The sequence below is a fragment of the Lepisma saccharinum genome, chromosome 21, assembly GCF_977018435.1.
Source record: "Lepisma saccharinum chromosome 21, izLepSacc3.1, whole genome shotgun sequence".
In the NCBI taxonomy this organism is placed as follows: Eukaryota; Metazoa; Arthropoda; class Insecta; order Zygentoma; family Lepismatidae; genus Lepisma; species Lepisma saccharinum.
Window position 1 is genome coordinate 20429388 of NC_139249.1, and position 15464 is coordinate 20444851.

The following is a 15464-nucleotide window of genomic DNA, read 5'->3' on the forward strand; positions in this document are numbered from 1 at the left end:
CACACAATCGGTATAAAAATATTTCCTGTTTTGGGTCAAATTTAGTAATACTGTTGCATGCGGTAACTCGCAATATAATTTTGCCGCTGAAGAGGCTTCTATTTCACTTAACCTTGTGAATAAGTGATTTCATGTGCTTTCAAATATCGGATATTTTATCATAGATATTTTTTCGAGATAAACAGTTCTTCCAGATAATGTTTGTGTGGAAGATATATATTTGTATATATAAGAAGGATTTTTCATGACGGAAAGAACCCATTGAAATGTGTCGTTGGATTCTAGCAGCTGCTATTCTGGTGTGTGCTTTGGGTAAGTATTATCACAGATATCTATCACCAGAACGGTAAAAAAAACATTCTTTCACACCGCTGGTCAAATTGAAACACAAAATTGCCTGCTAATCATAAAGTGTCAACGTACGGGCAGTACAAAAATATACGAGGGGTTGTCGTAAAGTTTAAGTATTACGCGCACATAATCCTGTTAGCTCAACATATCATGCCCAATTTTAATCAAAGCCTTTTATAATTCGCGAAAATTTTCCTTTTCCATTTTTAAGAACCACAAAGAGTGTGGAATCTGTGTTTTAAAATTCCTTCCACGGACATCGCCAGAAATTGTTGTAAGAGGAGGGGTGAGGTCGTTGATAAAACTTGAAAGTGGAAATAATAGTAATTATTTTTATTATCAACTAATAAAATAAACATTCCATTCCTAATTTATTATTACTATCACTATTGTTATATCATTGGGAGGCATTTCTACTCAATCCACCAGATGTGTTAATATCCAGCGTGTTTGTTTATTTTTTTTCCTTTCATACAGTTAGATGTACTGAAATTCATAGCTATTTTATTTTGTTATTAACCTTTACACACCTCGTTCAAGACATAGATTGAAAACTTAGGGGGAAATTGTAGTCATAATGTCATATTAAAATCTCATTTTTTGAAAACATGATATATGTTGTCGTATATGGTATAAGTAGGATTTGGGCCAGCGCTTGAAAACAATGGAACAATCCATGTGAACGTGTGGCCTAAAGTGAATACTTACGCATTGCCTATTATATTTCACACAAATTATAAGAGCAATTTTCACATTCTGTTTCAGCTGCACCAAACAAACCTATCGCCTACTGCGATCCCATACCAAGAATTATAGGAGGAGTTCCTGCAGAGTCTGGAGAATTTCCCTTTCAGGTATTTTTTTCCATTTCATTTCTAACAAGAAGCAATTAACTTTTGAACGCCTGCTGAAGAGTTTTTGGTCTCAGCACCAAAACGAACATTCTGATTCTCGGCAAGCGTATACTTCAGTAGGTTTATCCCGGTACGGGTCCCGCCACACGGTGATCTGTCGTCTGCTGGAAGGCCTTGGCAGCCATCACGTGAGTGCTTCCACCCAATAAGAGGAGCGTTGGATACAGCACGTGCTTCGGTATCAGCCAACCAGAGCTCGCCCTTCCTTTAGCGAGGGCGATTTGAACACTTGGTTGCAACATTCGCAGCGGAGGGGAGCGAAAAGCAACCGACACACATTCCATTTGGCGAAAGGAAAATAATTTGCCCTCCAAAGGCTTGAATACAAGGGCGCCAGGGGAGAGAGACTGGGGGGGGAGGCAGATATTTGGGCTGTATGTTACAGCAATTAACTGGCATGTTCAACAAAATAACGACAACGAGAGAACGTTTTCACAAGAGACATTAAAATCACGTTCACTGTTGCAACTAGGAGTGTGCGGCACGGGGAAAAGTCGGGAACAAAATTATAGACGTTTATGGAAAGGAAGCAAGGGTGAATGGAGAAGGTTACATAATTTAGAACTACATAATTTGTATTCATGTCCATATATTATTAGAATAATTAAATCAAGAAGACTTAGGTGGGCAGGCCATGTAGCACGAATGGGAGAGGAAAGAGGAGTTCACAGGATTCTTGTTGGGAAACCTGATGGTAAGAGACCTGTAGGAAGACGAAGATGGAGGGACAACGTTGAGATGGACCTAAAGGAAATCGGTAGGGATGGAAAAGAGTATATAGATCTTGCTCAAGATAGGGACAGATGGAAGGCCAGTGTTGCTGCAGCCATGAACCTTCGGGTTTAAGAAGGCTAGAGAGTGAGTTAGTTAGTTAGTTAGCAAGGGTCACGAATTCAGTTTCAACTCTGAACTTCTCAACAACGCCAAAGTATTTTTAAGTCCATTTCAATTTTATGATTTGTAAAATAATAATAGATAATAATAACCACAACAATAAAATATAACTTTGTATGACTGAAGGACAGAATGTTAAAACCTCCGGGAATAAAAACCTCCTCGCGGCCTTGCTAGAATAGCTAATTTCTATTATTGGTTTATCCTTTCCTTTCGAAGGGTTTGTACAACTGTACTGTCAGTCGCCATGTTGGCACGAAACATACTTTGGGAAACATCGGCCAGCAATCGACAGACCATTTCTTGTCGGAAGCTGTATCAGGATAAACTTCCTGGTCTATAATTAAGGTAGAGGAAAAGGTAAACCCCTTTATCCTTTTGTTTCTTACATATGTAATGTTAAAACCAATACGTTGCTGACCAAGGCAGTTTATTAAGATAAAACACTTAACACGTAACGTTTCGACCCTGTATCAGGGTCTTCCTCAGACGAAGAACTAAACTAAAAACTAAAAGATCATTTTAGTTTAGTTCTTCGTCTGAGGAAGACCCTGATACAGGGTCGAAACGTTACGTGTTAAGTGTTTTATCTTAATAAACTGCCTTGGTCAGCAACGTATTGGTTTTAATATGGAAAAAACAAGGCTTAATTATATTACAATATGTAATGTGTCTTCTTAAAGATTATGCATATTGTAAGATGTACAAAGGAATAAAAGCACATGGTTTAAGAACATATAATCTGGAAGTTTTTCCGCCATTTTCTCAAATGAGATTGCAATGTATTCTTATATGATAAGATTGGCTACTTTTGTTCCTAAGTAACAACAATCGTCTTGCAAAGCTATTTCAATTTCTGAAGTAGCCCTATTCTTTCCATATGAATGCATCACTGAAATTTCAATTAGCATTTCAGTACCCCAAAATTATGGAAATCAATTTCTCATTTTCGATACAGAATCATTGTCAAATATTATTATGCTCTTAAATGGAAGTTAGTTTTTCTGAAAATAGCTACTGTGAATTGCCACACACAGTACATTACTAAATTTACAAGGTTTTCAGTTTTTACGAAGCATCATTATTCATTTCCAGGTTTCAATTAAGCTCATAGGAAGTCATCGATGTGGAGGAGCCATCATCAATGAAGAGTACATAGTGACTGCTGCCCATTGTGCAGAGTAAGTTATTAATGCAGTCAAAATAGGAAAAATAAAGGAACTAATTCATAACAACCTGAAATTTGGTATATTCTTAGTAACATTGATAACAATATACCAAAAGTCCCCGGCTAAGTCCACCATATTGAAAAATGGCGGCCAATGAAAGTTTTCACGAAATAAGGATACTATAATTCAAAACAAGCTGAAATGTGGTGCATAGCATCCTTAAAACATTAATAATAACATGTCAAAAATTAAGTACAGACGACACAGACGAACCGAACTATGAAGTCACAATATGGCACAAGTGTGTATAAAGCTCAACACTCAGCTCATAAATTGGAAAGCCAATTCCTTTACCTAAAAATGAGCACACATATAGAGTTTATATATATATATATATATATATATATATATATATATATATATATATATATATAATTTACTGGAAATGTCCACTGAGACAATTGTAGTGTTCATAAGTGCCTTTCAATGTCTTCTTGTTGCACACAAGTACCTTGCATATAGCTGCCTGAGGTTTTCATACAGCCATCGGAACCTTGATCTTCCCCTCGATCTCTTTCGTAATGGGTTCAAACTTGTTCTTCCACTTTATCAATCGGGGATAAATAGGCTGTTTGGAACACGAGGTATGTAGGGGAAAATATCATGTCCCCCTCCGGTTAATCGTGACGAGGATGAGTAGTGAACGGATGATGGGATGAACGAAATTGCATAAGGGACACACGCAGGGTTGGCAAGATTTTTGTTTTTCTTTAAGGAACAAATAAAACGTTTTTGTCTCAAACATGTTGTAAATACTTTAATCAGTGTTTCAATCAAATAAAACGTTTAAAACATAATGCCAAGAAGACTTATTTGCTAAGAATAATGGTTGATAAGGAGTCTCTTAATCATCCAAGGAAGGACTGTGTTTCTAGAGTTATAGAGTTTCTAGAGTTTTTTTTTTCTTCAACATGGCGCCCGACAGTTAGCAACGTTTACATCGGCTCCGGGTTTTACGTTATTTTTTGCTGGATATTAGGTAGCTGGACTTTTGTTCACATACACAAAAGTTGTATAAGTGTGTATGAAGTGTGTATAAAACACCAAAATACGCTCATCCACTGGTAGAAGAATATAATCGAGGAAGAGAAATCACAAGTTAGGCTGTTTTCCATCACAGACAGATACTCCCGTTCGCTTTCAAAATCAGGCGTACCAACTCAACATGCCACGTGCCACCGGAAAAGACCAGGGACTCAGCGATCGCCTCAACAACTTTGAAAAGGAAGTGCGGGACGAGTTAGCCTCCTTCAAGGTAGCAATGGAGAGTGAATTGCGAGAAAACACGACCGATACTCCGCAGAATTTAGAAGCCATAAAGAAACTGCAGGCAGCCCTTGCCAAGATGGAGGCCAGAATCGAGGAGAAATTTAGGCTACAAAGGGAAGAACTGGCCTCGTTGCGGGATAGAATTGTACAAAATGAAGGCAAGATCGACGCCATGGAACAATATTCACGAAGAGAATGTCTGCTGATCCATGGAATTCAAGAGAAAATAAAGGAGAACGTAGAAGAAAAGGTGCTTGACGTTCTGCAGAAGACGCTACAGCTGGACGTGAAAAGCGAGGACATTGCTCGATGCCATCGTTTGGGGAAGCCGAATCGCTCTGTGGCCGACGCCCTGCAGGAAGGAAGGCGATGCATCATCGTCAAGTTTGCGTCATATAGGACCCGCCACCTGGTATGGTCCTCCAAGAGGAAACTCAAGGAAGCAGGGAGTTCCATATTCATCACGGAGTCCCTCACAGCCGTACGCCAAGAGATCTTACGTGCGGCCAAAGACAAGTTCGGCCGACGAAACTGCTACACCGAGGACGGAAGGATCGTCGTCCGTACGGAGAACGGCAGAAAGAACACCATCACGTGCATGAGAGAACTGGATCTACTGTGATCGTACCTTACCCCCCCCCCCCTTTCATGAACAGTTTGTGTTGGTGCTTAAGTGTAAATGTGTATTAACTATAGTGCATCTTCATCTTCATCTACCGACCTGAAATCCTATCAATCCGTAGCCGCTAAAGAATGAAAATACTTTAAAAAACATCATTCAACATATTCTTTTTTATATATATATATATTTCCTTTTCCTATTAAGAGTGACGTAATGAAGAAAATGTGTGTAATCGTGTTACCTCAGTGTCCAAATATCAACCTGCCCGACCTGTCATTTGTTCCACGAGACAAGGTAAGCCTTTGCTCTTTAATAGCAAGTATTCAATAGTTGGTAAGCCTGAAAACATCCAAAGTTTTTCACTGCATTCCTTGCAAGGGCTCAAATGTGAGGACGGCTCCCGTTAACCCCCGAGGTAATGACCAGCTGCTGGGAAGGGGAGGGCCAAGGAATGACTCATTTTTCCGTGTCGCTCTCGCGAATGTCAGATCGCTAGTTCCGAAAATGGACGAGCTGCGGCTTGTTGTAAAAGAGGGAGACTTCGACTTGATTGTCATTACAGAAAGCTGGATAAAGGACGGAACACCACTATCTCTAATTAGTATACAGGGTTATGAAACGCTAACAAAAAATAGAACCAAGAAAAACTGTGGCGGAATTGTAGTTTTTCATAAATCTAACTTAACTGTTCGAACAATAGAGACGAAAGTAAATACTGAAGGCATCGAAACATTAACTTTGATTCTGAAGTACATGAATAAACAGTTTGGTGTATGTTCCATATACAGACCGCCCAATGTCCCATACACAAAACTTACATTGTTCGAAGAATTAATGTCCGAAATCTATCCACTAGTTGATAATCTCTTCCTGTTAGGAGATGTAAACTGCGATTATCTCACCCCGAATAAACCAGAAACACGGCTTTTAAGATCGATTTTTGATTCATTTGGTCGAACGCAAATAGTTAATAAACCAACCCGTATCACCGAAAAAAGTAAAACGCTGCTTGACATCATAGCCGTTGACAATACACAATTACTGTTTAAAACTGACGTCACTGTCCCAATCGGTAAATCAGACCACTGCGTTGCGTACGCTGATTTCTTGTTGCAGAAACCGGAACCTCAAGCGAGCTACGTTTATTGTAGAAATTTTAATACCTTCAACGAAGAAAGTTTTGCAAAAGATATAACTGATGTAGATTGGTCAAAGCTTTACTCACTTGTTGATGTTAATAATAAAGTGGAGTTTTTGACCTCCAATATACAAAATGTTTTTGACACGCACGCACCTCTAAAAATCGTAAAGCACAATAAGAAAAATGCACCGTGGATCACCAGTAATGTTAAATTGTTGATGAGAATCAGAGATAACGCGCTACGAAAGTTCAAACGTTCGAACAATCCAAGCGACTGGCAACAATATAAAGAACTCCGGAATTTTACAACAACTGTCATAAGACAAGAAAAGAAATGTTACCTTACCTTCAAATTTGGTGGGAAAAATTTAAACCGGAGAGAAACATGGAATGAGTTGAAACAATTGGGTATTGTCAACAATAAAAAGTCTCACGATAATACATTCTCTCTCATAAGTACCACTGAAGATTTAGATGCTGTTAATGACCATTTTGGTAAAATTTGCAATGAATCTGAAATTCCTCCTCAACTTAAGGCTCAGCAAATAAAGCATTTCGAGAACAAAACCTGTTCTACCGCTGAACAATATTTTAGCTTTACTGAGGTAACTGAAAAAGATGTACATAGAACTATTTATAGTATACGCTCAAATAGTTTTGGAGCAGATGGTATCAGCACTAAAATGCTCAAACTTTCTTTGCCTTATGTTTTATCTCCGCTAACTCACGTCATTAACTCCTCTCTTTCCAGTGGCGTCTTTCCTGAAATGTGGAAAGAAGCACGAATCCTGCCACTTCAGAAAAAGCAGATCGCCACTTCTTACAATGACTTTAGGCCTATCAGTCTTTTGCCTGTGCTATCTAAAGTACTCGAGAAAATAGTGCATTCGCAGACGTTAAACTACGTTAACACGAATAATTTACTGCCCCCGCTGCAATCCGGATTTCGTGAGAAACACAGCACAGCCACTGCTCTTGCTAAAGTTGTGGATGATATTCTCTATGCCATTGATAAACAGCAAGTCACTATTTTAGTACTTCTGGATCTCAGTAAGGCTTTTGACACTGTGCAGCATGATTTATTATTAGCCAAACTTAAATATTACAAGTTTTCTCCTTCAACATTAAACTGGTTTCAAACATATCTATTTAACAGACGTCAAAGGGTAGTATTACATAATTCACCATCTCACGTGTCTCAACCTATAACGCTGAAAGCAGGCGTGCCGCAAGGATCGATATTAGGCCCCCTCCTCTTCACCCTTTACACTGCAGATTTGCAGCAAGTCATAAAATTCTTCACTCCACATTTTTACGCAGACGATACCCAGTTATATTTCTCAGATCATTACGCTTCGTTGGAACATAAGCTTCAGTCACTAAATTCTGACTTGAACATCGTCAGTAACTGGTGTGTATCTAACGGTCTTAAAATAAATCCAGAAAAATCCACTTTCATAATCATTGGTTCTAATTATTCAAGGTCGTTAATTAAAAATATGAAGATCGAGCTCAAAATGAACAATTTGCCCATTGTCAGGAATAACACTGCTAAAAATCTTGGTCTGATTTTTGACGAAATTTTTGATTGGACAGAACATGTAAAGACGCAATGTAGGAAAGCTTATGGAACACTTAGGAATCTGAATCGTTTCCGTGACTTCCTCCCTGCGGAATGCAAGCTAAGACTCATCCAAGCATTAATCTACCCTTTGTTCGACTATTGTGATAATGTTTACGGCCCTCAACTCTCGCAAAAGCTCAGTAAAAAAATACAAATGGTACATTTTTCAAGCAAAAATATCCGATCATATTCTTCCATTCTTAAATAATAATCAGGTTCTTACCATGGCAAACAGAAGGAAGTTGCACTATCTCTGTTTTATACGCCGCATACTGACAGAAGGTAAACCGCAGTACCTGTTTGAGAAGATGCATTCCCGTAGGGAAATCCATCAGTATGTTACCCGCAAGCGGAACAACTTCGATTTACCCCATCACTCTACCACGGCCTACAAATCATCTTTCTCCTTTTCGGCTCCCAAAGCATGGAATGCATTGCCTGCAAATATCGCTAGTGTAAACAATCCATTATATTTCAAAGGTAAAATAAAAGATCTGCTGTTAATGGAACAATGGCAGAGTCGGGGCACATACTGAAGGTATCAAGTCACTCACTAAAAGGAATTGTATTATTGTATTATTACTATTGTCTTTTGTATTTCTAGTTACACTTTTTTTTTGTATGCAACTGATTCTATGTATTTTTTTTCTTTCTTCATTTTTTAATTTTTTAATTTTTTTTTTAAGTTTTAATTTTTTTATATTTGTATTATTATTATTATTTTTATTATTATTATTATTTACGTTTAGCTTACTGCTCCATAAGTTTATAATAATCTCATATGTATTATCATATTGACAAGGGTTAGGTGGCAGAGCAGCCCTTGGCTGAACCTCGCCCGCTGAATAAAGAAAATTTATTATTATTATTATTATTATTATAAAGTAAACACTTGATTAACTCGTAATAGCTACTCTGTTTTCCGAGATATCACATTTTATTGTGAATTCAACGAAACACATTGACAAACAGAAATGAATGTTAACTGTGGTACAAAACTCTTTCATCCATAGAACTATTCAAGTATAAAAGTGGTGTAAATACTTGTAGAAAACAGACATGTGCTTTACTTTAAATGTGGGTCATAGGTACTCATTACGATATGTTTCTCTGTTAACTAAATACATGTTTTTCGGACAGCATATTTCTAAGCACAGTAAACTAAATGTACAGATTGAATGAAAGGACATGGTTTCCAGACACACAAATAACCATAGACTATGAAATATCAAGTATCAAAATGTGATTTAAACAAGTCTAAAAAATATTAACACACTGTTTGTAATGTTTAAAACATTAAAAAAATAAATTTGTTTTAAAGACTTTTTAAAACATGCCAACCCTGACACACAATTTATAAATCAATTGTGTAAATTATATATATATATATATACACACACACACACACACACACACACACACACACACACACACACACACACACACACACACACCATTGAAGTTCGCACAGCCGTTCTCTGATAACTATTCAATATATTTCAGCTTTCCTGCCCATGATTATACCGTTGAAGCCGGAAGCAATAAACTGGGAAGTGGATCGACACACAAAGTTTCACGGATCATAAAACATCCAAGCTTTGCGAAACCTAACGACATACCTGTCAATGACATAGCTCTATTCAAGGTAAGAAATTGACTCATAGCTCTATTCAAGGTAAGGAATTGACTCATAGCTCTATTCAAGGTAAGGAATTGACTCATAGCTCTATCCAAGGTAAGGAATTGACTCATAGCTCTATTCAAGGTAAGGAATTGACTCATAGCTCTATTCAAGGTAAGGAATTGACTGTACTTTTTATAATTATATGTATATTTTAACAATCGTAGTTTCTTCATAATATGAACTGCATATTCACTACACACTTGACACTTTTTCTTTTCAAATATGTATATATGTATTGTTTCGTTTCAGTTGAGCGAGCCTCTCACCTTCGGCGACAATATCCAGCCAGTTGATCTCCCAGAAAAAGGCCATGAAACCCCAGCTGGCACCATGGTTACGATTACGGGATGGGGAGCAACTCAGGTATTATTAATAACCACTCTGTGAATTGAGCTTTTTTGAGAGAGAGAGAGGGGGGGGTTGCCAATACAGTGGTGGATTTGTGATTTCATCTCGGAAGATAAGTTTTTTGGGGGTAGGCTATGCAAATTTCTACATGATACCAGTCTGTAAAAAAACTATTTTCTTACGGGTTTAAGTAACCTATAACATTTTTTTTAAAAATAGGTCATTAAATTTTATAATAATAACATTGACATGTAATTTGGAAACAGTGTATTTACATTCTGAAAAAACACAAACTCTCACAAAAAGAGCTATGGAACTAGTATCACTGAAGACTTGAGCACATTTCTATTGCCAAGTTCAATCTTAATGAACATCTAACCTAGAAATTTCTTGTGAACATTAACAAGTAAAATATCAGCGCTATGTCAGGTAAAAAACAGTCTTTTGTTACCTCGACTCGTAAGGGTGATCAATTGCTTCCTTTCAATGATTTTTCAATTGTGTTTGTTACATAGTTAGGAAATACTTGTAGTATCATATATGCTTTCAATTTTCTATGAAGAGGATAGAAACATCCCTGACAGTGATAGAAATTATTTTATTTTGCCGGGGAGAAGATATTTTGTGGGAGGGATGCCCGGCATGATCAAAATGCTAGCGTGTAAAGTGAGAAATGTTATGGCATTTCAGATGCCATGGCATATTCATTTCATTTCTCAAGGATAGGCTCGGTCCGAATCATTTTTCGTAGCGTGTCCAATCAGAAGCCACCTCATGGTCACGAGTGGAAGTGTAATGGCGGTCGCGTGAGATGTAAAAAACGTATCACTTCACACTTTTAAACGACAATAACTATTCAACCGAGAGGAAAAAGGGTTCGTATTATTTGCTTTTAGGTAGAGAAGAATGGCACTGATTAAATACATACTTAACAATGTTTACTGTACACGTATGGAAGAATATTTTAGCTCTTTCAATTGTAAACACCGTGCACACGCATTGACGGTGTAACTCGACGTGCCTTTCGTGCTGTATGTATTGTACATTGTAATTGCAACAGCTAACCGAAATGTTCCATAAAATGCTTTCGTGTAAAGTACTATATGTTGTAAGATTTTTGGAAGCATTTACATAACATTTATGCTAGCAAAAATGTTAAAGGAAATGCTTTCGTCTGAAGCCGGCTTTACACTCAAAAACTGTTCAAAATATTGAGGAATATATTGGGTCTGTGCATAAGTTCGTAGCGTTTTGTTATGGGTTGGCAACACTGCGTTGCCAAGAGTTCCAACGGATTGGCCCAACCTATACTTCTAATAACCTTGAAGAGTTCCTTGTCCGTTCTTCCATTGTTATTGCTTAGTTTGTAGTTTTGTGTTCGTGAAAGCAGTGTATTCTAATTCTGAGCACATTTTGTATATTTTGCGGATGAAACAAGATGGAGTGTCAAGTGGACAAAGTTGAACATTTCCGGCACACTCTTGTCTTCGAGTTTAACCGAGGATCAAGTGCAGCAGTAGGAAGTCTTTCCTAATGAAGCTGCTCTTGAAACTTGGTTAACTGATTTCTTCAACTCAAAAACCATTTGTGCTGTGTACGGAGCTAATGCCACCTGTATACTGCTAAAACACAGCAGTATACAGGTGAGCATCAAACTCCTCCCCCAACGTTGGCAGATGGTCAGTGACAAAGGAAGCGACTACATTACTGAGTGAGTGAGTGTTGTGACTGTGTATGCTGTGTTTAATTAATTATTGTATTCCTGTTAACGTATGTTATACGTTTGCCAGAGTTTAGTTTCAAAATATTAAAAATTAAAAATATAAAAATACCTGTTATGTAATCAGAAGGAAAAAAAAACATTTTTGTGGATCCAGTGAAAGGTCAAAACGCCGGGAAAAGTATCGGTAAATAAATCACAACCGATACTTTCCGATATCGATACATCGGTATAGGCTCAACCCCAATTAAAATATTTTAGTTTATTGTTATTTTAACCGATTCATGAGTTTCTTGTGTATTTGTAGCAAGGTGGGAGCATGTCAGATGATCTTATGACGGTGGACATTCCGATCGTGAGCAAGGAGAAATGCAATGCTACTTACGCACAGGTCGGTGGTCTTCCTGCCGACCAGATCTGCGCTGGGTTCGAAGAAGGTGGAATGGATTCGTGTCAGGTAACTGTAATTTAAGTTACTGATTATATCTTCCATGATTGAAGTGTTAGCAACAAACAATTGTTGTTCCCATCACCACTCTCGTGTTTGAGGACTGCAATCGTTTTCTTAACCACACTAGTGTTCTTTACGTAATAGATTACGATGTCTGTAGATTACATTGTTTACATCCAAGTGTGAACTATCACTCTTTAAGTATTTTCTTGCATAAACGTCCTTCAAACGGAACAAGATTTTTATGAAATTTGCGAAATTTTAAATATCTCTGCTTGCACTAGCAAAACACTATACCCCATGTTGGTTTCTTGTCTTTAAAAAATCGGAACAAATTGAAGCTAAAGAGCATATTGTCAGTTCATTTAATATTCCATTACAGTTTTAAATTACATCAGAAAAAGTTCTATAGCTTCACGCGTTTTGGAAAATGAGATTTCTTGAACAGTCTCGTACAGAGATCAGCATTTCGAAACCATACCACTTTGGGAAAAAATAAATTAACGATATTTCCTAATAGGATTTGTGTGATTTTGGAGATATGTGGGCTAGAACAATTAGAATCTACTTCTACAATTTACTATTACTATTTGAACTTGTCAAAATATTCAGGAGTCACAATGTGGATTTATAGCTTTAGTGGGGTACTAAACCCCTCCTAAAAATTAAAGGGGTACTATGTACCCTTGTTGCTACGTCACTGCTGAAAAATATTCTTATTCATACAAAGATAATTTATTTATATTTTCATCAAATGAAGTGACACATTTTGGTACAAGCCTTTCATTCCATCTGTATTTTTAAATGGGTTTCAGCGTCATTCGAATGGATCAGTTGATTTAATATAATATAATGAAATTAAATTAAACCAAAGTTTTGAATTTACTGTCTGTTTCTCCAGGGCGACTCTGGTGGACCCCTTACAAAGAACAACGTCCTTGTTGGCATCGTGTCCTGGGGCTACGGCTGTGCTAAACCCGGTTATCCAGGCGTGTATACTGAAGTTTCCGAATATATAATTTTCATTAATAGTAGCATTCTCTAATGTAAGCAAAGGACGTATATGCTTAAAAGCATCAATAAAATTATATCTAACCTCCTTGTTTTAACTTATTGTGTGTGGTTTTATTTGTATTTTGCTTATTTGAAGTGTACAGGAAAAACAATCACTAAAGTTCACTTTTTAACTTTTTACAGGAATACAATTTGAAATTCTAAAATGCCACAGAATGAAGCAGAATAATATTTTTTCGATGCTGATTTATGCGGGAGAATGTTTCTTCTAAAATTAGGTATGTGGGGATGTAGTACACCACCCCTAGAATAGTATGGTATCAAAATCTCAATTTTCACCAAAAGTGGAGTTTGTTTTTCCCCTGTACCCAGTGGCGTGCCCAAGATTGGTTGGTAGGGACCATGCCCATCTTTGGCCCAGTATTCCTAAAAAAAGAACGTCAAAAGCAGAAAAAGATGGCAAAATGAGGACTGACTATTAAAGAAAACGTATACATAACCCCCTGGGCACGTCACTGCCTATACCCTTCATTTCTTTCGCTTTTCTGCTACCTCTTTAGGTTAATCGCTAACTGTAAAAGTAACTTGCAGTTACTTCTCAAGTACGGGTAACTGTATCTGAGTGACCTTTTAATGTAAGTAACTGTAATTCTGCTACCTTTTGGACGACATAACTGCAACTGTTAGTCTTTAAAAGTAACTTTCTGAACCCTGAAGTCCAGTACTCAATGTGATCGACCACGGAGGCGGAATTTGTATGCTTGTGCGACCATCGCTTTTTTCTACACAAAATTTCCGTCTTGTTAAGTTCAATTCATTCCTTAAAAAAAATCAATTCTTTGAGTACCATGATTCCAGTCTCACATGCTCCATATCACTCTTGCTGGGAACATCGAACATGTAACTTCTAGCATGTTTGTACCGTCTAGGACTACCATGTTTCCAAAAAATGAATCTAATTAAAAAAAAATATGGTGGCTTGAAGATTTCACGCATCTTTTTCAGGATTTTTCTGATCTCTCAGTGGTGTCTTGTAGGCTGACCTCCAATTGTCGAATATGCATTCGTCCGCTGTATAAGAAAGTGCATATTTCTTTTAGCTAACCTTGTAGTTTCAGTCGGAACTTCTATCTTCCTGCTTCAGTAGTTCTGATACTAATTACGGCCACTGGCAATACCAATGCTACACCTAGATGCTGAAATTCTCACTTTCCTGCAAGGCATTGTGTGTGTTGCTTAACTTTACGGCGGTGTGAGAACTTGCCATTGAAAATTTGCTATTAAAATCCACTTATGGCCGTCGAGTCACGCAACACACAGAACGCCTTGCAGGGAGTCAGTATTTCAGAAACTACGGGAAAGGAGGCTACTTTCATTAAGAAATCCAAAGCAAAAAGCAAAAGAACGCACAAGGCTTCATGTACTATGAGAAAGTATTGCTATTGTTACTTACCACTGGATTTCTTCGTTCTAAAGTTCATATAATTTATATTACTTTTCGGTAGACAGGGCAGGTAATGGTAAACATCAAATGGCAATATGTGATGCAACTTGTTGTTCAGTATAGGGCGTAAGTTTTAACATCAACGTGTGTTTCGTAATCACTAAAACAACAATTTACTTCTAGCTGTACATGAACCTGTATCGAAATCGTATCAATTAACTGACGTGTAAAATAGGTGTGTCTATAATATAAAGATAATAAACCTGGAATCTAAACTTGAGCCAGATTACGAATTCGAGAATAAAAAGCTTTTAAATTGATAGTCGTTGAAAATATATTAAAATATAACTTTACAGTTACTGCCCTTGTAATTGTAACATTTTGATTAGGTTGAGATAATATCTCGATCTCCTACTCTTCCATGCTTAAAATAAAGCCAATAGGTTACATGACAATCACATTCACTGACTTGTGACTTGTGCAAGGATGCACGACAGTTAAGTAGCACAATTTCACTTTAGGAATTTGTTTAGAGTTTGCTTTACATTTCAAGACATGTTAAATGTTGTTATTTGACACGAATACACATTTTTTATTTAGTTCATTAATTTCCTTGCAATAATCATAGAGATCTTCCTCTTTTGACAGAAATATTTTACAGGGAAAGAATATAACGTCCATTGTTCACGCTGAATGCAAAGGTACAAGATTATCAACAATATAATTATTTGTGAAATAGTCCATGAATAGAACGAAGTC

At 37.1% G+C, this 15464-nt stretch overlaps 1 protein-coding gene across 1 annotated transcript; it reads left to right on the forward strand.

The window, feature by feature from the left end:
• Nucleotides 1-13346, forward strand: LOC146003897 (trypsin-1-like). The gene is made up of 7 exons (XM_083142364.1): nucleotides 1-312; nucleotides 1117-1205; nucleotides 3255-3340; nucleotides 9548-9689; nucleotides 9978-10091; nucleotides 12104-12253; nucleotides 13149-13346. Exons 1-7 carry the CDS (start codon nucleotides 267-269, stop codon nucleotides 13290-13292), a joined length of 771 nt encoding a protein of 256 aa, XP_082998490.1. The 5' UTR covers nucleotides 1-266; the 3' UTR covers nucleotides 13293-13346.
• Nucleotides 13347-15464: the final 2118 nt, after the last annotated feature.